The sequence below is a fragment of the Mytilus edulis genome, chromosome 10 (genome assembly GCF_963676685.1).
Source record: "Mytilus edulis chromosome 10, xbMytEdul2.2, whole genome shotgun sequence".
NCBI classification, from domain to species: Eukaryota; Metazoa; Mollusca; class Bivalvia; order Mytilida; family Mytilidae; genus Mytilus; species Mytilus edulis.
The window spans coordinates 76,964,691-76,991,845 of record NC_092353.1 but is presented as its reverse complement, the minus strand read 5'-3'; the positions used below and the strand labels follow the sequence as shown (position 1 = coordinate 76,991,845).

The 27,155-nt window shown below is 31.7% G+C and overlaps 3 protein-coding genes across 3 annotated transcripts in view; 2 read left to right on the top strand and 1 right to left on the bottom strand.

Moving 5' to 3' along the window:
* Positions 1-13,670, top strand: part of LOC139491917 (tenascin-like) — a 75,739-nt gene extending 62,069 nt beyond the window's left edge. The window contains exons 22-28 of the mRNA XM_071279847.1: positions 1,098-1,271; positions 4,142-4,267; positions 5,209-5,338; positions 6,001-6,074; positions 9,741-9,881; positions 11,795-11,825; positions 13,331-13,670. Of these exons, the coding sequence (XP_071135948.1) occupies positions 1,098-1,271; positions 4,142-4,267; positions 5,209-5,338; positions 6,001-6,074; positions 9,741-9,881; positions 11,795-11,825; positions 13,331-13,469 (815 nt within the window). The 3' untranslated portion in view covers positions 13,470-13,670. The remainder of the gene's footprint in view (positions 1-1,097; positions 1,272-4,141; positions 4,268-5,208; positions 5,339-6,000; positions 6,075-9,740; positions 9,882-11,794; positions 11,826-13,330) is intronic.
* Positions 1-27,155, bottom strand: part of LOC139491931 (E3 ubiquitin-protein ligase HACE1-like) — a 428,049-nt gene that overhangs the window by 119,051 nt on the left and 281,843 nt on the right. The window lies entirely within an intron of this gene.
* LOC139491916 (protein eyes shut homolog) overlaps positions 24,126-27,155 on the top strand; it is a 102,900-nt gene continuing 99,870 nt past the window's right edge. The window contains exon 1 of the mRNA XM_071279846.1: positions 24,126-24,204. Coding sequence (XP_071135947.1) covers positions 24,175-24,204 — 30 coding nt within the window. The 5' untranslated portion in view covers positions 24,126-24,174. The remainder of the gene's footprint in view (positions 24,205-27,155) is intronic.

Sequence of the window (27,155 nt, the reverse complement as noted above, 5' to 3'; positions counted from 1 at the left end):
CATCAAATAATTTCGTATCTGTTTCATACTTTTGTAAATTTTTGAATAAAGTAAAATCCCAGGCAGAAAATGATGTATTAAACATGGTTTTATTGCAAGCTAAAACTCTCACTTGTATGACAGTCGCATAAAATTGACAACGATGTGTGAACAAACAATCAGACATTATAGATAAAATGTCAAAAGTAGGGGTACAGCAGTCAACAATGTGCTATAATCTTAATCCCTTTAAAGCATACAAATATGAAACAAAGAAACACAAAAAGTCTTAAAGAAACAGCAAATCAGCAAAAAATAAGGACAGAAACACGAAAATTTACGAAAGCAAAATAATACAATGACGGGATGTATGAGTACAGAGCAACGTCATATATAAATAGTTATCAAAAGTATCAGGATTATAATTTACAAAGAAACACGAAAAGGCATATAGACAAAGCTCATACGCAAACATGATAGACTAGAATATATTTGTTTTGTATTTGAATAGACCAAATGTAAACACATGTATTATTTGAGCTTCCTTTATAATGCTTTATTCTCCTTTGTATAGAAGTGTTATTTATTTAACATGTTTAATTGACATTTTAAATGGATCAGGATTATTATAGTCTTAATAAACTGTTGAGAAGAGCCTAATAAGAAATTGTTGAGCATCCTCAAAGCATTTTCAGAGCTTCCTCGTAGGAATATATATATATATGATCCCTAATCACCTTTGAGGAAAGTGCTGACGAATGGTATTGTATTAGATCCTAATAGTAGATATCATAAAACTCCAGAAATTCGGATTTTATTATAAGTACAAATGTATTTCACTGCTACTCAATTGATTTAATCATTCATCGTATGAAAATTGTGCAATGTAGACACTAAATTACACCAATATGCATGCAAAAACCTTGTTATGTATAACAAATCATGCAAAATTGTTTAAAATATATTGGTATCACTGAAGTTGGCGATATATGGCGCTGTATGTGAAATAAAGCAATTCGTAGCGAATACATGCTAACGTTTCGTTACATTCTAAGGGAACTATTTCGTTGACAAAGAATGACACTTTTTAAAAAAAAAAATTAAAGGATTTGTTTTAGCTCCAATCACACCAACTTTCCATCCAGTAATTACCGACGTAAGTAAAGCAGTAACCTCACAGAGAACTATTAGTGTCGAAATGAATGGAGACTGGTTTTTCTATAACAAGGACAATGGTGTTTTCACTGACTGGGGAGTGATTGTTTGTACAGGGGATAAATGTGATAACTATGGTTAGTCATTTTAAAATGGTAATTGTAATATTATGTGCTTCTTTCGCTTTGTAAACAATACCGTGATAAAATTCTCGATATAGCTATACTTAGCGTAGACACAGAGAGATACATAGTGATGGATGTTACAATAAACCTCCAACGTAAATCCACATCTATCAGAAACTATTTACAAACGCTATGCCGATAATTTCTTTCAAAACTGAAATTAAAATAAGACTACAGAAATTTATTCTTATTCGAATGCATAACAACCAGAATTAATGCGCAAAAGATCGGAGAAATCTACAAATAAAAATAAAATAAAATTATGCGAAAGTTCATAAATGCATTTGGTTCATTTAAGTAATTTCAAAACATGACGTGATACAAATAAAAACTCAAAAGTGGAGGTTTTTCCGTTACGTAAGCCATTGAATTTGGTATACTTTTACATTAAATTGATTATTTGAGGTAGGTGGTTTTTTTTATTTTCTATTGTAATGCATTATTTGCATATTTACTGATTTCAGCAAGTCAAGATGGCGGCTTCTTAGTTACGAAATATCATATTTGGATTTAGTGTTATCTTACGAGAAAAACATTTAGATTAAAAATGGCAATGCTTCGTTTGAGAATTTTTTTTCTTTTTTTTCTAGCAGCTAGTTACGAAATATTTCATGCAAGCTACATATTTATTTGAAAGTTTTATCTAACATAGAGTAAAAATGAACAGCATCGCACATGAAATTCACACCCTCGTTTCAGTTTCTAAATGACCGTATTTGTCCTATTAGAATTGAAATAATTCATGGAAGCCACATATTTGCTGTATATTTACACATGGCCTGGGCCGTCATATATGTTATTTTTATCCCGCGCTAACGCTCAGGATAAAATTTGAATATCACGATCCCATTGACAGTTATAAGGAGTTATTTCTTAAATATCAATGAGAAGAAGTATTTGATTAATTGATTGATTTTTTCTTTATTTTTTACATAAAGACAGAATACTCACTATCAAGTATACTCTAAATAGCAAACATAGCAAATATAAAAATGTTTTCACTATAATTTTTTAAAAGTTATACAAGATTTAAATCACTTAGAACAAATGATTATGGCAATACATTTTCATATATACTTAATTTTTGTGTAAGAGATATGTAATTAAACGATTTCTTATCTATTCTTAAACAATACTTAAGATACCAGTACCATCTTTCACGGCCGTTTTTTTTTCTCTTAAATTTTTTATATCTATAACTGAAATATTTTAGAATCAACACTATATGTTGAAATGTGTTTCATGTATAAAAAGTAAAAACACAAAAATACTGAACTCCGAGGAAAATTCAAAAAGGAAAGTCCAAAATCAAATGGCAAAATCAAAAGTCCAAACACATCAAACGAATGGATAACAACTGTCATATTCCTGACTTGGTACAGGCATTTTCTTATGTAGAAAATGGTGGATTGAACCTGGTTTTATAGCTATATATATGGGTAAAAAACAATTACATAGATACTGTAGCATCCCTAACGTTTATCTGTTCCAGCATGTTTAGGAAAGATCCACATGTAAAGGAAAAGATTCGAATTGAAATCCAAATATTTCTACTGTATGTGCGAAAAGATATGCAATAGGTTTTTCATGATATCAAAACAAAATAGTGCACATTTATGTTTCTTTTAAACCACATGTATCAAGGAAAGAGTTTGTACCTATAATTCTATGTAATAGATTTACGGATTTTGTCTAATACTTAGTTCGTTTCGATGTGTGTTATATTTTATGTTGTGTCGTTGTCCTCCTCCTATATTTAATGCGTTTCCCTCAGTTTTAGTTTGTTACCCCGATTTTGTTTTTTGTCCATCGATTTACGAGTTTTAAACAGCGGTATACTACTGTTGTCTTAATTTAGCTGCAAATTGATTGTGAAGTTTAGTGTTAATTTGTTGCTTTAAATGCAGTAATTTTTGAAGGATTTTCTTTAGTGTTTCAATAAAGTCGTTAACACTATTTATATTTTTTCTTAGTTTTTCTGCAATATCATTACACGTGGCCTCCGTGACCGAGTTGTATTTTATGTAAAAATAAGTCTCTTATATGGTTTTCATTTAAAATAGTTGAACTCCTGTATCACTAGACTGTCAACACTGAGGTTGTTAAAAGTAAAATCACAAAAATAATGAAATCCGAGGAAAATTCAAAAAGGACAGTCCCTAATCAAATGTCAAAATCAAAGGCTAAAACACATTAAACGAATGAATAACAACTGTCATACTCCTAACGTGGTACAGGCATTTTCTTATGTAGAAAATGGTGGATTAAAACTGGTTTTAGAGCCAGCTAAATATCTCACTTGTATAAATCGCAAGCGATCTAAATTAACTAGGATTGGCAGTTTTCAATCTCTGAAATCGTCTGTTTATTCCATTTCCAATGATATCGTATCTACTGTGCTCTGAATTATTTTCCCAGATACTATATAAGCAAGAATTTCAAGCGAGTAAGGGCTACTATTTGAGCTTTTCAAAGTACAGTCTTCATCACGGGGCATTAGCTCACAACGAAAAGAAAGTTTTTAAGTTCTCAGTGCGTAGTAAATATATGTGTTAGTTCCGTTGTTGTCTACAAACATATAGTTTTGACTTATGAAGTGAGATGTTGGTAATAATTTCATAATACACAAGGAATGGAATCAATATTTCCTACTCCATATTTCTAGTATATAAGATACGAAGAAGTAAAATATATCAACCATTAGCACAAGTTGTTTTACAATGAATTGATCCTGTTTTGCATATTAAGTGTTCCTGGAGTTACCTTCGGATATTGTAGAATCTAAAATGCAGATTAATAAAAAGATTTATTGACTTTCATAGGTGATGGAACCGAAATTAAACATACATTTCGATTTGGGACACTCCACACATGGAAAGAATCTGAAAAAACAGGGTTCGTAGAACCTTACAGAGCTACAAATAGCAAATGGATTGTTGATATATACAGTAAGTAGTTAATGATAATAAATCTATAAAATGATAAATGCACTTCAACTAGAAATACGATTGTTATGGTGATAATTAAGCAGAAACAATATTCAAATGTTCTTTTTAACACAATGAATGAACAGTGATGTAAAAAAAAACAATAATATTAAAGGAGCCAACTTCAAGGTTAATTTAAAACGGAGAAATTCCAAAAAACTGACACAATCAACAAACGGAACTATCAGGATCACTCCCCGATGAAATGGTGGACATTCTTCTTATAGGATTCGTTGTTTATAGCTCTGCTACTTAACTAAATAAAAGCTGCAGCAGTTGAGGACCCAAAAATCCCCCAAAAATGTGTCAAATACGGCTAAGGTAATATATGCTTGCGATAAGAAAAAGCCTTAGTATTGTAATAATTAATAACACAGTCCGATTTACGATTTTCTTTTATCTATTTCAAGTTTGTAAGTAAAGGCAACATCAGTATACCACTGTTCAAAAGTCATTAATTAATCGAAAGAAAAGAAATCCGGGATACAAACTAAAACCGACCAAAACACATCAACTATAAGAGGAAAACAACGAAATAACAGAAGCACTGAAGTGCAACAAAAAACAAGCGACAATGCAACACACGAACTAAAATGAAAAACTAAAAGTGGGTGAGCAACCCATATTGAAAATACTTCACATCATACCAACTATTGATGGTTAATGGCTTAATTGTGTATTTAAGTGTTTATTGAACTTCAGAAAACAGATTTTGGTTTTTTCTACAAGAAGATTTCATGTTGTAATTTGTTGAATCAATAAGTTCTATTAAAGAAGAGTAAATAGTGAAAGTTTTCTTTTTCAGATATATGAACAAGCTGCATAAAATATTCGAATTGGACAAAAAGGAGTAAGATCTTAATTAAGAGGCATCTTTAATTATAGAATATCTTTTTTTATAGATGCTGCAGTAGGACTACGTAAGAGAAGTAGTCATGAGGTAGAATTTATGTTAGGAGAAGATAATGATTGTTCCAAACGAGAAGATACAGTCTATTGTAATGGACCTTTAGCCCCTGGAAAAAGTTATATGTAAGATCGAGTCATGGTAATGTTAAAAATTGATACTTTAGATTAAGATTACTACCAAATGTTTAATTTGATTGTTTGTCAATCCATCATATTTAGATTTTCACACTTTTTCCTGGAATTCTGTAATCTATTAATTGAGAAATATCGCTCAGTTTAAACGAAAGAAGTAAAGACTAAAGATTTGTTTCAATTATTAGATCTTGACATACATGTAGGAAGCTGTTTATAAATATCTGTGTTTTGGACTAATTTGGCAATGCTTATTCGGAATACTAATTAATGTAAAGGGATCTCTTAAATTTATAGGCTTAGCGTTACTTACAGTCTGATTACAACCCTAGTTGTACAAGAATTATAATTCAATATTTCTTTAAAATGTTTATCGTAAAGAGTAATATATTAAATATGACTATCTTTTTTACTCCCCTTGAACCTTTTATAGAGAAATTTAACGGCCTAGAAAAATGACTGTTAATTTGTTTTAACAAAAGGATAGGTTATTTATTTTAAGGTTCTACCATAAGAAATAATATGAAATCCGGTTTAAGTATATCACTCTAGTAAATGGAAACAAACAATGCAACATTATTGTGTAGGACAAAAAGACGATTTAGATCATTGGAAAACACATTTGTACACAAGAATATTATATTTATTTTTAGTATGGTGGCATTTACCTGTACTAATGGTGGCTGCACGGAATCTAAACCGTATGGACCAATTACTACACAAACTGGTAAGTTTAAATCAAATTTGTTTGCAAGTATATGAAATACCTGAATCAAAGCAAGACAAACCATGTCTTCTCTTGAACCTAATACATTTTCATGCACCTGATTTAAGTTACAAATAAGTCAACAAGACTAAAATGGTAAGTTGACCCCTTAAGGAGTTATAGCTCTTTATAGTCAATTTGACCAATTTTTCTTAAATTGGTGTAACTTTTAAAAAAATCTTTTCCTCTGAAACTACTGCACCAAATTTAACAAACTTTGCCACAATCATCATTGTTTTATCTAGTTTAAAAAAAATGTGTGCGGTGACCCAACCAGCCAAACAAGATGGCCGCCATGGCTAAATATAAAACATACGGATAAAATGTAGATTTTGACCTATAACTCTGAAACCAAAGCATTTAGAGCAAATCTGACAGGGTTAAAATTGTTTAACAAGTCAAGATCTATCAGCTTTGAAATTTTCAGATGAATCCGATAACCGGTTATTGGGTTGCTGTCCCTGAGTTAGTAATGTTACGGAAATTTTGCAGTTTTTTGCTATTATCTTAGATATTATTATAGTATCTAATAATAGCTTATACAATAAATTATGATTTTAACCTTATTTAACATGATTTCCAAAGCATCAGTAATTACAGGTTGGCGACACAGGTTCCTTAGAGCCTCTAGTTCAGATTACACCGTTAGTGTTCCTCTTTGAATCGTTTAACTGTAGTCATTTTATGGGCTTTTATAGCTTCCTGTTCGGTGTGCGTCTTCTATGCCTTTTCAAGGCTGTAGTTTGACATATAGTTGATAACTTTATATACATTGTGACATGGATTGCGAGTTCATTGTCACTCATGCCTCATCTTAGTTATAGTGAACATGTGGCAGCAGTAAGTGTTATTTACTCACCAACTAATAAAACAGTAAATACCGACAACAGTACTATTCCACTGTTTTAAGGTAATAAATCAATTTCGAGAAAACAAATACGGGTTACAAAATAAAACCGAGAGAAATACATCAACTATAATGTGCCGTATTCCTAACTTGGTACAGGACATTTCTAGAAAAAAAGGTTGGTTGAACCTTTTTCAATGGCTAGCCACACCTCTTGCTTATATGGCATTGCTAAAAATATCACTAAAATGATTTGACAGATATACAACACAAACAAACATTTGAACACTCATCACAGAGAAACGTACACATAAATAATATCAAAGACGTTACCACATGTAAACTGCAGAACAACAACAACGAATATCTTCTGTTAACAATTGCACAGGAAATCACAAATAGTGACGAACGTTTGTAACGAATATATCATCTTGAAATTCATTCGATTATTTTAACAGTACTTGTTTAAACAATTATTATGGGCGGTATTAAAAGAATATTATAAATAAATGCTGTGATGATGTCATAATTATTTGGACTAACACACCGATAAATCCTTGGAAAAGGGAAAGTAACTGTTCCATACTGAAAAATAAAACATATGTGAAATGTTAACACTATACATGGGAGTGACACCAGCAACAAAATAAAATTATCGTAGGTTTGGGGTGAATTTGGAGCCAGAAAATTAATTTGATACCACTTATTTTTTTATGTGCCTGTCGCAAAGCATATGCATGTAATTCGGTTGTTTTTGTATGTTGCTATTTTTGCATATTTATTTTTAGTTCATTGATTAAGTTATAAGGAGTTTGATAGATACAGCATTTAAATTCCTCACATTCTTGGTATTGTCGAGGTTTTTTATAAAGAATATCTCACCCTTTTTTTAACAAGTTCATCGGAAAGTAAAAAAAAGTACTAACATAGACATATCTCGTATGTTACTTCACAGATAAATCAAAATGGTCTTGAATTAAAGATGTTCAGTTCTAAAGTTGTGTCTTTTTTAAGTTTCCCAATCGATTTGTCCGGCGTACTGAATTATAATCCTGGTACCTTTGATAACTATTCATATTTCTATTTGTCAAAAGATTTTGACGTGATATGGTTTTTATATCGGCCTTTTTATTTTTCAACTTTTGACATTCCTGATGCAGACGGGGATGGAGTCGCGATTCGGACGAAAAAGATTTGAATCATATTTTTTTCTAAATTTGTTTACCTTTGTATTGATATCTACTTCATGTGTACTTCATAGTAAAGGAGTTCATAATATGCGGAATGTACTATCAGCTTCAAATGTTGACGTCATTGTCACAATTTGGACGCATGCCATTTTTGTTTTCGTTTTTGTAATTAGGTCTTTCCACCTTTCTTGTGGAAAGACCTATTGTATTTGTTCTGATTATTTTTTTTTTTTCCGCCTAATTTTTTTCTTGCGGTGTAAAAATGTTTCAAAAGATGTCGCTTAGTTTTTTTGTATATGATATCACTCAGTCTATATGCTTTTGAAACTGACCCTGTTTAACCGAACACTTTTCTTTGTAAGAGTTATCTCCCCAAACACTGTTTTTCTTGTTATCAGATCTCCTCCGCAACCGTAAAAGAAAGCGACAAATTTATTTTTCCAAATTGCTCGTTATATCCTCAGGATGTTACGTTTTATTTTTACCGAAGCTTTACGAAGACTCCATATGAGAGTTATTTCCCCTTTTGTAATGAAATAAATGAAATAAATTTGTTACTGGAAAACCATTAGTGATAGAGGCCTAGGGTCTTTTGATTTGAGGTCCTTGGTCCAAAAAAATGAAAATGAGGTCAAGGTCAAAGGTCAAGGTCATGTTCAAAAATATGATTTTGGCTTGTTATCTCTTATTTTCAGAAATCCTATAAGATATCGACAAAATGTGTGTTACGACATGGCGTAACACGTAAATTTTAGTTAAAAGGGTACGTAAACATTTGATGCGACTTTTCCCCCTTTTATATCTTATATTAGTTGTATGGTAATATAACTCATTATCATTATAAAGTAAAGGCTTAGGGTCTTTTGATTTAAGATCCTTGGTCCAAAAAAATGAAAATTAGGTCAAGGTCAAAGGTCAAGGTCAAATTCTAAATTTTGATTTTTTGCTTATTTTCACTCTTTTTCATTAACCTTATAAGATTTCAACAAATTAATTTTACTAAATTGTTAGTTGCGACATATCGTAACTTATAAATTTTGATTGGAAGGGTGCGAAGAGAATAAATGGGATTTTTGCCCCTGTTATATTTAGAATTATATGCGTAAAGTGATATTACTCATGAACCATACATAATACAGACCTAGGGTCTTTTAATTTAAGATCCTTGGTTTATGACCTTGAAATTGAGGTCAAGGTCATAGGTTAATTGGACGTTCTAGATTTTGACCTTTGCTTGAAATTCATATTTATATATCATTTAGCCATAGGAACTGACATTTTCAACTGAATTTTAATATTTTCATATCAAAATAGATCCTTATTGGTGGAAAGACCTTCAATTGTTCTTTGAACAATTGGTTTTTAATTTTTTTTTGTAATTTTTGTTCAGTTGTATTGTATGTATACGATATCATTATAAAGTTTTTGCTGCTCGAAAGAGCAACTATTGCTTTAATGTAAAACCTTATGAATTCGTTCAAGTTTTCAAAATTTCATACAAAAACCACCACTCGATATAAATTCATTTTGTCCAGTATTAAATATATTTTTTTAATCTTTATGACAAAATATTAACATACTAATTTGTAGCACAATTGCCAGAGAAATTATATACAATAGAAGCGGTAGTTGGAGCTGCTGTTGGTTGCGTTTTATTCACTGTTCTTGTGATGACGCTTATATTTTATTTAATCATGAGACGCATGAGAATTAAAACTTTGAACAGTTCAAGTAAGTTTTAGTATTTTAGTATTTTATGTTTATACCGTTTTACGTCCCCGAGTGTGTCACCACCCCAGTAGTCAGCAATTCGGTGTTGACATGAATATCAATTATGTGGTAATTTTTATAAATTTCCTGTTTACAAAACTATGATTTCTTCGAAAAACTAAGGATTTTCTTATCTAAGGAATATATTACCGTATCTGCATTTGGTACAACTTTTTTTTTAGAATTGTTGGTCCTGAATGCTCTTCAACTTTGTACTTGTTTGGCGTTATAACTATTTTGATATGAGTGTCACTGATGTGTCTATGTAGACGGAACGAGGGTCTTGCGTATTAAATAATAACCCTGGTAACTGTGATAACTATTGAGACTAAAAGATATGCGATTCAAGGAATACACATATGTAAGACTCTAAAGTGCGATGGTCACGCTAAAGTGCGATTGTCACACTAAAGTACGATGGTGTATCACGCTAAAGTGCGATGGTTGTTTGTTTGTTAAAGTACGATGGAATATCACGCTAAAGTGCGATGGACCAAAAGGGTAATGTCAAAGGCCTTAAAACGTTAAAGAACACGGATGTTCATAAATAGTCTTTTTGCAAAAACCAGTATGCTAAGGTTTTATAACATATGTGATAGGCTTTATAATTACCGGTAGGCTTACGTGATTACGTAATTATTGCTAAAATTGTAATTTATGTGTGACAAAAGTCTAAATATCCTGTATATGATTTTGTTTTTAAATTCGGGCCGGTATCAAATATTTTTATATGGTGTAAATTGCCGTTTACACAGTCTTCCATTAATAATAAAATCTCCCCTGAAAGATGCCATTGTTAATTACAAATACAAAATTCGTTCATTGTATGACATTTATTTGTTTAAAAATTTCTTAATTTAAATGACAGAGTAATGCAATGTTCTCCGAGCTTTCTCTTTTTTCGCAGCTAGTAAAAATACGATGCACAAACTAATGTTTTAGCGGACAATTAAACTGCAACATAAACAATGATTTTAATGTATCCGTTAGCTTCTTATAGAAACAAGATAAAGGATATTTATGCACTTTACGTTGGTAATCAAATATTCTGCAATTTTCTTTCGGCATGTTAATTTTTGTGTTTGTATAAACGACTGTTAACGTCATAATCCATAGTACGTTTATAACGTCTATACTTTCGTGAAACATCGCACTTTAGCGTAAACACCATCGTACTTTAGCGTAGACCATCACACCTTAGCGAGACCATCGTACTTTAGCGTCCCCATCGCACTTTAGAGTCCTACATATATAACACAACTCTGCAACACGAACTACTGTATGTTTTATCTGTTTAAATTTAAATATAAGTTAAATGAAATACAAAAAAAACCAGCCAATCTATTTTGTTCACGACCAGGTACAAGAAAGAATATTCAATAAAAATTTGTATAGGAGTATTGTCTTATTCTATGATAATGGTCCAATGTATAGGAGTATTGTCTAATTCTATGATAATGGTCCAACAAGTAACAATTCAAGTAAAATCAATTCCATTGTACATTGATAGTACCGAGAATGACTTGCAGAAAATAAAATTAGAATGTTGTTTTCTGGTATAACGTTTTGCGTTCCTAAATTCAAATACAATTCAAAAATAGTTTTTTTAACACCACAAACAACACGTGCCTAAAATTTAATTTTAAAAAGACAAAAAAAAATCCATTTTTGAAATATTTGCTTCCACTTCCAGGTAATACCCTTGATAACTATAACAAAAGTGAATTTTGCTATCCAAAAAGAAAATAGACAAAAGAAATCCTTTGTTTTTGGTGTGTCTGAATTTATTTTCTGAATATCGACCAGATTTATTTGTGAAAATAAATCCTTTCATTGATTAATTTAAATGCATAGCCTCTTTGTTGTTTTTACAGAACCACGACATCCACACGAAGAGCAACAATTGTAAGTAGATGCACATTCCCCATTTCCTTTCTCGATTTTATTAAAGATAACGGCTATACTTAATGCATAAGAGAATCTTAACATTTACAAAAATCTATGACAATGAGATCAAGGTCAGATAAATGGTATCAAACAGATGTATATACTTGAAGTTGACTTATTGCGTATACCTATTAAATAAGAGACCAAAGCACAAAAAAATTAACAATGACCAATCAATCATAAAAATGAAGTTAAGGTCAGATTATACTTGCAAGACATGTACATCTTACAATTATGTCATACATCAAATAGCTGACCTATTACTATAAATATTTAAAAAACAGACACTAACATCAAAGCTTAATAGTGATCATTAAACCATAAAAATGAGGTCAAAATGAGATGATTCAAGATAGACAGACATAAGTCATAAGTAGCATGCATGTTCCTCTTTATTCAATATTTTAAGTACAGTTGTTATAATTGAATTATACCTTGTACATGTAATATGGAGGGAGCTCAATCCTTTTCATATCTTAATGAGTAAAATATGTTTAAAATCAAATCAAATATAGTGTTCTTGTACTCATAAAAAATGTACTAAGTGAAGAATTCTTAGGACATAATACCGATTTGTTTTCACGTAGTCGCTGAACCATGCGCATATGATTGACGGAAACTTTGTGACATTATGTATCTGCACACAAAATATGTAGCATACATTTCTTTTACCTTTTGAAATATCAAGCTTTATACTTATAGTTTACCCTGCTGCTGCCAAAATGAATACATATGCTCGCATACTGCAACTTTCGAGACTGCGAGACCAAACCGTCATAAAAATTACCGGTACAAAGCCACAAGATATTTGGGAGGTGATACCACAGGAAATAACAGTGAATATGGAATTTACCAGAATTGTCCTCAAAAAAGTGATTGCTATATTAGTTTACAGGACATATAGATAGTTTTTGAATATTCAAATTCAGATTAACGACGAGTATAAGAACTCCGAAGATATCAAGCGATAAAAAAAAAAGTTCGACCTCTTATTCTTCATTCTAATGCAACAACGTTTGTAACGTTCAGTTTGATTGGATAACATCACTTTTTTACCAGGCATCAATTGTCAATTGATGCTATGGAACGTACGCGCAAGCGCAGACGGCATATGACAGATTTTAATTACATGTTTTTCGTTGTTTTTCTGTCAGTTTCATTAGAATGGAGATACCAATATTGTATTTTAAGCTCCGACGGCATCAATTGGGGATTTGATGGTCGCAAATACCCGTTTACTGTTCCGCTAACGCGTCGCAAGTAAACTTAATTTGCGACCATCAAATCCCCAATTGATGCCGTCGGAGCTTAAAATACAATACAGTTATCTCCTAATTATTACTTTGTGTGTTGTGTTCAAGTTGATTTTAAGTATAACAGACATATCTAATCATAATAAATCATAACCAAATTATTTTGCATATATGAACATTTTATCATGTTTATATGTTTCATCATTGCAGTGGAGACCAATACGAAGACCTCGGAATGGACAATATATCATCTTATCAAGAACTTGGAGCAAAAGATATTCCAAATGTATATGATCAGATTGGACGAGTACACACCATAGACAAACACTATGAAAATATGTTATCTTAAATTTTGTTTAAATTGTATCCAAAGTTTTGACTCATTGACAAATACGGCCGCCATATTTTTGGCTGATATTTTAAAACTTAGAGCCTTTATAGCAAATCTGACAAAATTTTTCAATTGGTCAAGATCTATCAGCACTAAAATGTTTGTAATATTGCTATCATTTAATTGGTAGTTTTTTTCATTTCTTTTTGTTATTAACTTGAATATTGATATAGATAATATATTAAAAAAAAAAATTGACCCCTTAAGAAGTTATTGCCCTTTAAGGATAATTTTACACAAGATGTTTATGTTTTTTAACATTAAAAAAATTTTCAAATGAATCTAGTATACATTTTGTATTTTATTTCCTTGTTCATCAAGACATAGACACTATGACTAACAGTGAACATATAAGTAAAATGCATTTGTTTGCTTTTTCAGAAATTATGACAGATACAATTGACATTTAAAAGGCATTTTTAAGCCACTCATTAATATATATATTGAAAAGCAAAAATTATCATTGATGAAAGATTTAAGCAAATAAATAACACGTGGGCAATTAAGGTTGTTGAAAGCCTCTTGTTTATAATATCTATTTATGTTTGTGATTTTACTTATTTCATACTGTTCAGCATTTGATGATCGTGCTAATACTATTTCTATAAGAAAATAGGATCCTTATAAGTTAATAAACATTCATCTTTTCTTCTTCAGAAAATGAATATTTTAACTTCTAAAATGCAAGTGTGAAAGATAACTTGGAACAGCAGCTGATACTAGTTATTGAAAAGATTGTTTGGACAATGGGAAGGTATTCGTTTTCACGTAGTTTATAGTTACAGGCAGTATGTTTACATGTGCGTTTTGTTGTAACCAGAACCATATCAACTGTTTTCTTATATTTGGCATGTTTGTTTGGTCTTTTATTTTAGTCTTGATTACACATTGTCAGGAACAGGCATGACATGTACATCTGCAGACGTGAAACGTTGTTAAAAGTTACTTTTTGAAAATGAGACTGTATTGTACATTGTACCCAAGACACACAAACTCTTTCTCGCTATGATTATGCTATGGGTGGCTGAGTATGTAGAAACGATGAAGCTAAAGATATCGAGACATTCCGTATATTCCAGATTCCGGTGCTCCAGAGTTGTTTGTAGGCATAAAGACACAAGTAATACAGAGGTTAAACGGAGATTTTAGTTCAACTGCTATTATCCTGATGTTTGCAGATTGTATTTCTTTGACGGATGGCGTCAGATGACTTTTCCAAGCTATTGCAACACCCCCTTTCCTCTTAGCAGTTTTAAGTTATTAATGTCCTCATTGGTATTACTGCATGTCCATATTAGGTAACACAGGCCCTAAAACTTGTTTTTGAATAATTCATACAACCAGTGCTCCTGGATGCAGATAATGTCTGATGACATTTCCAATATATAGGTAAAATGAGTTTCCTTTTCCTTCCAAATTAATTGTGGTCAAGTTCAAATATTCTTTGCTATTTTTTTAATCGTTTTTATGTTTTAATTTAGCTAGCTTTTTGAAATTCTGATTATGTTTGGATCTGGTGGTGGGTTTATTTGGTCGAACCTTAAAATAACTGACTTTGCTTGATGGGATGTAGCACTTTCTTGCGTTGTCGGACAGTTCTGCGTGGTTTCAATTGCATAAGTATCATCTTGAGGACTGCAGTTCGAGGTTGGGAATATCTGTTGTAGGATCTCTTTCTGAGTTATATTAGCAGAAGTTTTATTGCGTGGAATGTCACCGGGAGAAGCAAATAATGGAATGCCAGATTGACGATTTATGTAGTTCGTTTTATCTTGAGCCTCCTGTGGATTTGACTGATACACTATAGGACACTTCTGTGAAGATTTATTGTCAGACATTTATGCAGAATTTTGATGCATATCTTCAGTGTTGAATCTTGAGATTTGGGATGTAACATGTTTCATCCTGTTGTGATGCTTGTCACGATTGTCTGGTTGACGATAAGAGCTTCTGTTAAATGCATTAAGTGCTGATTGTGAGAGTCCTGCACACTAATCATGTATCCATGCAAGAGAGCATTCCCTACACTCAATATTATCTAACAGCGATATTTTATTGCAGATTGGGCATATGTATGCCGTATCCTCATTTAATTCTTTGCTTTCGTCAGTTCTAAAATATATAAAATTGAGAAAGGAAATGGGGAATGTGTCAAAGAGACAACAACAGGACCATAGAACAGACAACAACAGAAGGTCATCAACAGGTCTTCAATGCAGCGAGAAATTCCCGCACCCGGAGACGTCCCTAAGTTAGAAGTTGGACCCTAAAAATAGATATACTAGACAATGAACGGCATTCTAAACTCCGGGATCCCATAGCTAGATCATCCAAGTTGTTGTATTTGCCGCAGCAAGGTTGTGATTTATTATTTGCAGTGCCAATTTCCGCAATGCATTAGAAATACTAAAATAGAAATTGGTGACAGGGTCGTTCTATTGCATAAAGATAGAGGGTATAATGTTTTTGACCTGTCCGTCTGTCCGTCCCTCTGTCCGTCAGTCCAATTTCTTGTAATCGCAACTCCTATCAAACCACACAACAGAATTTCAAGAAACCTTTTGAGATAATAAGGACATACTATGAAGTTGTGCATATCGACAGGAAATTACGATTCAATTTTTCTAGGATTTATGCCCCTTTTGAACTTATTTGCTTCAATGTATTTCTGCAACAGATTGGGATCCCAACTCCTATGAAACCACACATCATAATCTCATGGAACCTTTTTAGATAATAAGGACATACTATGAAGATGTGTATATCCACAGAAAATTACAATTCATTTTTTTTTCTAAGAGTTATGCCCCTTAGAACTTATTTGCTTTCAATACAATTGGAAAGACGAATAAGAAAACATTGGCAGTTAATAGAAAATAATATAACTGCTACGAATGTTTTTCCCAGACCACCTATGATTGCTTATCGTAAACATAAGAACGTGAAGGAGTATTTGACCTCGGCAAAATTATAATTACTGTAAACAATTAAATAGTAATTAGATAAGAAAGGAAATAAGAATAATAATGATATTGCAGATTCACCAGGTGTCATGCCCGAAAAATAACACTACATTTGATATGTTACCAGAGCAAGTAATTGCATAGTATTTATAATGATACAAGGATAGGGTGCCTGATGAGGATTTACGGCCTTGGTCAAAAATGACCTAAATGATATCCGAAACACCAGGTGCAGCTTAATCATTTTTACATCACTGGAAATCGAAGACGTCTACTTGATTACCACACATCATTATAATCTTATAACCTCAGCTTATAACAGACACACACCTTTCTAACAGTAATTATTTTACATAAGAAAGGTCAAATCAGGCTACGATGAAAATAATTACAAAATAAATGTATAGTTTACGCAATACATTTTTTCAAAAAAAAGTCTGTACAGGAAGCTATATATAATTCACTTATTGACAAAGGTATTAATATGTTTTGCTGGGATTTGTAATGGACACGACTATTAATAAATTATATGTTTATAAGAATAAACACATTAGGAAAACTTATCATCCAATCATGTCGAATAGAAAGAATAGATCGTTCAAAGCTAGGGATAAGAAACGCAAAATTGCTAAAAATAAAGAAAAAAGAAAAATATACAATATTAACCGACAACACAAAAGAAGACAATATAAACACACGGAAAAAGTACAGAGAGCTGCAAAATATGTTGATATATTCACAAAAGAAAAGCTATGTAATGCTGAAATTCTAGTTTTAGCGAAAGGACTAAAATTCATTCCTAGTCCAAATCTTCGACAGGCTAAGAAAACTCTCATAAATGACTTCAATGAACTAGCCCGTAAAATGAGATGCAAATATCATTTTGATAATGGATCTCACCAGTACAATCGTCATCCATTTCTTTCCAAAAGTGGTTATAAGCCATACTAGGCTAATAATGCAATTGAAAATTATTTATTTTCAACTAGAATTGAATTGGAAAAAATACAAATTAAATCATTTAAGGACAACCTGCCTAAACATGAAAGAAAAGCATTACAATCACTTCGTTCAAACGATCGTATAATTATCAAAAAGGCAGATAAAAACTCCTCAACAGTTGTTCTTGATAAAGAGCTATATATTAAAATGGCAAATGGCCAATTAAATGACAATGTACACTATGACGAATTTACGAATCTCATACAACAGAAGTACTAGACAGTATCAACACTATTATTCATCGTCTACACAATGAATCCTACATGGATGAAGTTACATTTAAGTTTCTAATAAATGACCAGGGAAAACGATTAGGGAGACTATACTTCCTACCAAAACTTCATAAAATCAATCAATCGGATAGAGAAAAGATTAAAACTGATATCAATCATTTACAGAATGTAAACGTCCCAGGAAGACCAATCGTATCCTTATGTAATAGCCCATTGGAAAAAATTGCACAAGATATCGATTATTTTATCAAACCAGTTGTCAATAAATTTTGGACATACACACAAGATACAACTTCCTTCATAAACAAATTGGAAAAAATAAGAGCACCAGCAGACATATTAATGAGCTCATTTGATATTTCAAGCATGTACACCAATCTACATCATACTGAAATTATTAATGCAATCGACAGAGCGTGGCCATTAATAATGCAGTGTAAATTTGACATCCCAGAGCCACCCAAAAAGGTTTTACTGGAATTACTACGAATTTCCCTTGCAAATAATGAATTTGAATTCAATGGACAAATCTTCAAACAGAAAGTTGGGGTTCCAATGGGATCCCCAATGTCGCCAAGTTTAACAGATATAAGAATATATGAAATCGTTTCTGCAATATTGAAACGGTTCCCATACTCGTCTGACATTTCTCTTCTTTCTGTCTACAGGGATGATGGATTTTTATTATTCAAAGGAAGCGAACAGTCTCTTAAGGAATTTTACCAAATTGCAAATAGTATTCACCCACTATTAAAATTTACACATGAAATGTCTAATAATGACATACAATTTTTGGATGTAACAATATTTAAAGGAACCCGATTTGAAACAGAAAAGATATTAGATGTCAAATTATATCGCAAACCTACAGATAATTACCAATATCTAGAAAAATCGTCTGCTCACCCAGCATCTGTATTCAAAGGATTTATAATTGGGGAAATTACAAGGTTCATTAGATCGTGTTGTAACAGAGATGACCTCGACAAACAGATAAGAATATTCAAACAAAAACTTACACTAAGAGGATACTCGGAAAATGAAATTAATCCACTAATAGATAAAGCATTGAGAAAAAACAGATTGAATACATTATGTTATAAAAAAAGAAATAAACAAAACTGTCCACCACTAGTTCTAGCAACTAAATTTAATCCACTATTCAAACAATTGGGAAGACGAATAAGAAAACATTGGCAGTTAATAGAAAATGATATAACTGCTAAGAATTTATTTCCAAGACCACCTATGGTTGCTTATCGTAAACATAAGAACGTGAAAGAGTATTTGACCTCGGCAAAATTATAATCACTGTAAACAATTAAATAGTTATTAGATATGAATGGACATTGGAATAATAATGATATTGCAGATTCACCAGGTGTCGTGCCCTAAAAATAACACTACATTTGATATGTTACCAGAGCAAGAACTAATCAAATTGTAATTAAATAGTATTTATTATGATACAAGGCTAGGGTACCTGATGAGGATTTACGGCCTTGGTCAAAAATGACCTAAATGATATCCGAAACACCAGGTGCAGCTTAATCATTTTTACATCACTGGAAATCGAAGACGTCTACTTGATTACCACACATCATTATAATCTTATAACCTCAGCTTATAGCAGATACACACCTTTCTAACAGTAATTATTTTACATAAGAAAGGTCAAATCAGGCTACGATAAAAATAATTACAAAATAAATGTATAGTTTACGCAATACATTTTTTCAAAAAAAAGTCTGTACAGGAAGCTATATATAATTCACTTATTGACAAAGGTATTGATATGTTTTGCTGGGATTGGTAATGGACACGACTATTAATAAATTTTCGAAAAACTATTAAATTTTAATCTTGGATCCTTTATGCACCACTAGGTCAATGTCACTGCTGGTGGACGCTTAGTCCCCAATGGTATTACCAGCCAAGTAGTCAGCATTTTGGTATTGACATGAGTATCAATTATATGGTCATTTTAATAAAATTACTGTTGACAAAACTCTTATTTAAAAAAAATTAACTAAGGTTTTTCTCACCCCCGGAATAGATTACCTGAGCCATATTTGGCACAACTTTTTGGAATTTCGGGTCCTCAATGCTCTTTATCGTTGTATTTGTTTGGCTTTATAATTATTTTTATCTGAGCGTCATTGATGAGTCTTATGTAGACGAAACGAGCACTGGCTTATTGGATTATACTCCTGGTACCTTTGATAACTGGCAAACTATAAACAAATGTTTGATTATCGTTGTTATATTATTTATCTGTTGTTATTTCTTATACAGTCCTTCAGTGGTGTAATCTTCCCACTAACAACTTACACCATTACACTATTCACCATACACCATAATACCAGGAACCCTATGTCATTTCACTTTACACGTTACAGCTTTGAGGGGGTTAGGGGGTGGGAGTGGTGGTTGGAGGGGTCCTGATCCCGAATTTGAAGAAATTTAAATCCCGACATCCCGAAATTCGAAAAAAAGAATTCCCGCATACAAAAAGGACCAATCCCTAAATCCCGAGCTTAAAAACACCCGATACCGACGTCCCGAAAAAATTCCCTGCCCCCCCCCCCCCCCCCCCCCCCCCCCCCCCCCCTTATCTTTGCACCATACACATTACAAATTCTACAAAATTCGAAATTACCAATAATGCAATTTGATTAAAAAAAAACGTGCGACTACAAAATTATTCATTTATTAAAAAAAAAGCGAACTTTGACAACCACACTTTATATACACGTAACCCAATCTCCCATCACACCACTCCCATTACACCATACACCAAAGCACCAAAGCAAAATACACCTTTTACCATAGCACCATATGCCTTACACCATTACACCATACACGTATTGTCGGAAGTTTACACCATCCAAATGTTGTGTGTTTATGATGAAAAAGTAGTAACAAAAATACAAAACTCCTTTTTAATCAAACGGTGATGAAAGGATTATATAAACCGGAGGGAAAATATAATACAAGCCCAAACGAAATAAATATAAACAAGTCTAAATTGAAAACAACGTTCAATCCTTTGATTGCTTTGGATATATATATGCTAGTATACATCATTGTATATGATAAAAATGCTGGATTTTAAGTGCAAAATGTCAATATATCAGGATCAAGTTAAATGCGAAAATTCAATTGAAGCTAAAACAAGGTTACTCAAGTATTAATGTATGTCATGTCGACCTCATCGTTATTGAAAGCTGAAATCATATATATGAGTTATAGTCTAAAAAAAACACGTAAAATAATTTCTTTGTAGAATACTACAGTTTGGGAAAATTAATATATACATGTACAATCCACGTATAGAAGTAGGCGTTAGTTTTCTCAATTTAATTGTTCATATTTGTCATGGCGGGGCTTTCATTGCCATCCATGCAGTATGATTTTTTCGATTTTTTTTGTTAAAGGCTGTACTGCTGCTTATATGTCCTTATATGTACATCTACTTCATTTTAACTTTTAATTTGTATATAATTTTCTCATTGCCAATTAAACCATATCCTCTTAAATTATATCGTTTGTATTCGTAGATTTCGTGCTAATCATACCGAATGCATTATAGAATACATTTCTGTATACACAAGTACATGCGTTATTTTCTTCTAAGTACTATAACATACATGTCAAGCTCGATATGCTTCGTGGTTATTGAATACATTATTATTGTATTATTGTACGCTTTTATGTGATTGTCCCGCTAAATATGACCATAATTGCTTAATTTATTTGCAATATTTGTTTTGTATTTGCTATAGATTTGTACTTCAATTCATCTTGATGGTGTATTGTCAAAAGGGGATGTCCCGATGACAGCACAAATCTCGTTTGTCGCCTTATTTAAATGCCAGAATCATCTTCTCTGTCTTAATGTTTGCTTTTGTACTACATATACGCCATCATGGTTAATGAGAAATCGAGTTTAACATCAAGTAATAAACAAATATTTGCGTAACTTTTAATAGGTACCCATTATGTATGTAACAGTTTTTGGGTATAAGTCTTTCTAACAAAAACCAAACTTTAGCAAATCATTTTAGCAACAGCTTTAAATTATTATACCCCACGCAACGAAGTTGCGGAGGGTATAATGTTTTTGACCCGTCCGTCCGTCCGTCCGTTTGTCAGTCCGTCCGTCCGTCCGTCCGTCAGTCTTGTTTCTTGTCATCGCAACTCCTCTCAAACCACACAACAGAATTTCACGAAACTTTTTTAGATAATAAGGACATACTATGTAGTTGTGCATATCGACGGGAAATTGCGATTCAATTTTTTTTCTAGGAGTTACGCCCCTTTGAACTTATTTACTTTAATGTACTACTGCAACAGTTTGTCATCGCAACTCCTCTCAAACCACACAACAGAATTTCACGAAACCTTTTCAGATAATAAGGACATACTATGTAGTTGTGCATATCGACAGGAAATTGCGATTCAATTTTTTTTCTAGGAGTTACGTCCCTTTGAACTTATTTACTTTAATGTACTACTGCAACAGTTTGTCATCGCAACTCCTCTCAAACCCCACAACAGAATTTCACGAAACCTTTTCAGATAATAAGGACATACTATGTAGTTGTGCATATCGACGGGAAATTGCGATTCAATTTTTTTCTAGGAGTTACGCCCCTTTGAACTTATTTACTTTAATGTACTACTGCAACAGTTTGTCATCGCAACTCTTCTGAAACCACACAACAGAATTTCATGAAACCTTTTCAGATAATAAGGACATACTATGTAGATGTGCTTATCGACAGGAAATCATAATTCAATTTTTTTTCTAGGAGTTACACCTCTTTGAACTTATTTGCTTTAAGGTACTACTTCAACAGTTTGTCATCGCAACTCCTTTGAAACTACATAACAGAATTTCATGAAACCTTTTCAGATAATAAGGACATACTATGTAGATGTGCATATCGACAGGAAATCACGATTCAATTTTTTTTCTAGGAGTTACACCTCTTTGAACTTATTTGCTTTAAGGTACTACTTCAACAGTTTGTCATCTCAACTCCTCTGAAACCACACAACAGAGATTCATGAAACTTTGTAGATAATAAGGACATACTACGTAGATATGCATATCAACAGGAAATTACGATTCAATTTTTTTCTAGGAGTTATGCCCCTTTGAACTTATTTGCTTCAATGTACTTCTGCAACAGTTTGTCATCTCAACTCCTCTGAAAACACACAACAGAATTTCATGAAATTTTGTAGATAATTTAAGGACATACTATGTAGATGTGTTTATTGACAGGAAATTATTATTCAGTATTTTTTCGTATACAATTTTTTTTCCTTATACTTATTTAATTTCTCCAATGACAATGTGGGGACGTGGGGTATGTGAGCGTGCTCACTAAGGTTCTTTAATTTTTCAATGCAATCAGTAGACTAACTCCTTGTTTTGTTCATTCGTGAAAAGGCAACATATGTAGTAATCTGAAATGTTAAGGTTCAAGCAAATTGTGCATTTGATAAAAAAAAAAAAACGAAAGTAACTCTATTAATAAAACATAGACATTTGTTAAAAACATTACTTAAATATGTCAAATTTATAAATTCTGTTTGTATATGTTATATGTTTAATGATTTAATGATCCTGCAGATGGATGCGTAGTTTTTTTTAATATTTTTGTTTCTTTTATAAAATCTTATTTATGATTATTTCTGAAATTTAAACTTATTCTGAATAGCGCTGTGAAATGTACAATTTTTGTATAAAAAGGAAGATGTGGTATAACTGCCGATGAGAAAACGCTTGACAAGAGACTAGTTAACACAGAAATTTACAAATTTATGTAACTGTACGTCGTTCAACAATGAACAAATATATAACAGAAGATGAGACATAATTGACAATGAGATAGCTCTCCACATGAGACCAAATGACACAGAAATTAACAACTATAGATCACTATATAGCCAATAGTTAATTATTACATAGTCAGCTTTAGAATGTCCCGACATAACAAACTTAAAACAATTCAAACGAAAAAACTAACGGCCTAATTAAGGTACAAAAATTAAACAAAACAAATATGCAACAAAACAACCATCATATATTGGATCACAGGTGCCAGTCTTTGATCAGGCACATACATACAAAATGTGGCGATGTAATTAAGCACTTATTTGTAGACTCATTCTAGTAGACACGTTGTGAAAACTACTTTGCTTTATGATGCCGGTATTTTTAAACCAAGTGTATTATATCTTTGATTTAAATTAACAAATGTTAGACAGCTGATTATGTTTACTTAAAAGATATAGTTTATTTGTTTGTCAGTGTCCGATTTGCATGATTTGATGCAATGAATTTAAATTATATGAAGCTTACTTTATGAATAAAATTTAAAACGTAATTGATATACGGGTAAACATATTGAATACATACTTCCTGATTTATCAACGAATCACGCATACAAGATGACAAATTACATATTTTCTTTTAAGAATGTAAGTATAAATATTATTAGATAGGAAATCAATGAGTGTCTTAAACAATTATTTACCATGGCTTACCAAATTAATTTATAATCATTGCTAATCAGCATGAGAACAAAATTTCCGAAACCTTCTGCGACGAGAACTCTAAATATTTAGCGTGACTTATGATTTATGTTTAAAAAGGGAACTATCTGTCAAATTCATGTTCAGCGATTTCACTTAAATTGTCGTATTTGTTTTCTAACAAATGAATGTAAAACATTTTTCCAATTATAAAAAATTCACAAGGATGGGCATGAAATTCTTAGTATGTAGGGTCGTTTTGTGTGTATTGTAGTCTAGACGCCGTTTAAATAACTGTACAGTTGAACTCTCGAATACAACTGATATAAAAAAAGAAGATGTGGTATGAGTGCCAAGGAGATATCTCTCCACAAGAGACCAAATGACACAGAAATTGACAACTATAGGTCACCGTACGGCCTTCAACAATAAACACAGCACATACCGCATATACGGCTATAAAAAGTCAGAAATGACAATGTAAAATAATTCAAACGAAAAAACTAGCGGCCTTATTTATGATGCCCATCTAAACTATACAAACATTAAGTTTAATATGTATATAAATAGATAGCGGAGTAAGTAAAATTGGATTCTTGTATGTCTTTTTAATTTCCTTGATAATCATCGTTTTAATATTACCTGTATAATGATGATTTTTTTTAGGATTGCATCAGTCAATCATATGATTTACCTTTAAGTTGTTTACTTTCAACGTTGACATTCTTTTCCTTGAAATAATCACACACGCACACAATTCATGAGTTATTCATCTCTAGCAAAGGTGTTTTTTTGAAATTCACATGAATACAGATTCAATGAGGTCGAATTATTCACTTGCAATAATTCACCATCAATATTTCGCAGCATATTTTGATAAAACTAGACAATACTGACTGCTAAAAGCGAATACTATTTTACTTTCAGTTAAGAATTGAATACTTCTGTTTGTAAATTCATTGGGGTGTAAAAGCGTCGAACGAAGTACATTTTGTATGAAGCGCGGAAGCGCTTCATTCTTAAAATCTGCCCACGGTCATCGCTTTAAATGTAATACCAACAAAGTGTAACGTGCAGGGGGTCTTATACGCCAGATGGTACTTTGTGTACCCGTAGATCCGTACCAGGGTTACTTCCCTGGATTTGTTGTCTATCGTTGGCTAACCCTTAAAACGTTTAATAATAAGCATAGAGCTTCAGGTGGAAAGTGAAAGAAATCAAAAATCATCAAACCTTGCTTAAAATAAACATCTTAGCCTTAGAAGATCATACGACAAACAATAACGATCATTTGTGAGGAAACTTTTTTGACAGTTAAATAATGGTACCATAGAAACTAGTGAATCTGAGACACTATTTGAGGTAAAAAACAGGATATTCCGACATGAAATATAATATCAGAATAAAGAATAGTGGTTATTGCAAGTAAATATTTTAATGATTTAACCTTAAAATTATAAGCTAAAAAAAATATATTCTTTAAAAAATGTTATTTATGGTTGCTATGGTAACAGGGAAATCAAAGGGTTCAAGTTTATAAATTTTACACAAAAAATAAGCAATTTTTGTGTCAAAATTGTAAAAATCCAGATGTATATAATATAAAATATGGTATTGACAAAAATGAATGACTATCATATAATTCAAAGAAAAAATAAAATTGGGTAAACTATTGAATTTTTATTGGTGGCAGCTACCCAACATTATGCTCTTTCGGAAGAATTTTGTACAAAAACTACCAATTTCGTCACCTAAAAGGGGTCACTATCATACAAAAAACGCCCATATGATTCAATTGTACTGACAAAATAATTGTCACATAAAAGTGTTTTCAATTGAATAGAAAAGTATGCATAAAATCTCCATGGCAACCATCTTTTTTGCATAGCAACCTACTGAGGCTGAAATTATTTAATGATGATTTTTAACAATATCGAGAAAAGATGTGAAATTCGACTGATTTTTATCATTCAAACTAATAACGTTTGTATGAAGATTATTTGTATCAAGTTTCAAGAAAGTGTCATTAATGCATTTTTTTTAATTTAATAAATAAACATCAAAAATGCGTTTTTTTCTACATTCATGAATATTTAACAAATATGAGTTATTTAAAAAAAAAAATCATGAATTTAAACATTTTTTTTATAAAACAGAAATTACGGATAATTTAATGAAAAACAGCTTGTGTTTATCATTTAAAATAAAAAAAAGTTATGTATTTCTTTGAATGGAAAATTAAGTCCACAAATCCAAATTTTGTGCAAACATCTGAAATTTCGACCTTATACTTTACTCAAAAAGTAGCATATGAAGGTATATATTTTATTACATATTTGATTTAATCAGGACTGGTATTAATAAATATGCAAATTTCATCAAAATTTCAATATGGGATCAAAACTGTATTGTATGCCCTAAAAACACTTCTCTTTGATTTTTCAATACTAAAGGAGAGGATGATCATAAATATTTTCGGCCCTCTGCATTCGAAAATAAAGTCAGAATACAAGTAAGTCAGATTTTAAAAATAAGTCAACATAACCAAAATTGGCCAAGGAGATATGGCCTTTCAAATTACATAGACAAACCGATGTTGAATTACTGCCGCTCAATTGCCAACATGGTATCTACACAAACCTCTTCAATTGTTAAACATGGAGACATTTGTATATTATCAAATAGGTGTTAAAACATACACGACAGTCTGCTGTTGAATTCCACAGTATAGCACTGATAATTACTATCTCTATTAGATCTCGTGTAGATTAATGATAGATTAGATTAAACTGGACCCCTGTTGTGTTCACTTATCGCTACGGTGCGAAGCTATAGATAGAACGGCGGACCAGTTTAAGATTAGATCACGTGAATAAAGACAATAAGTCTTTTCATTA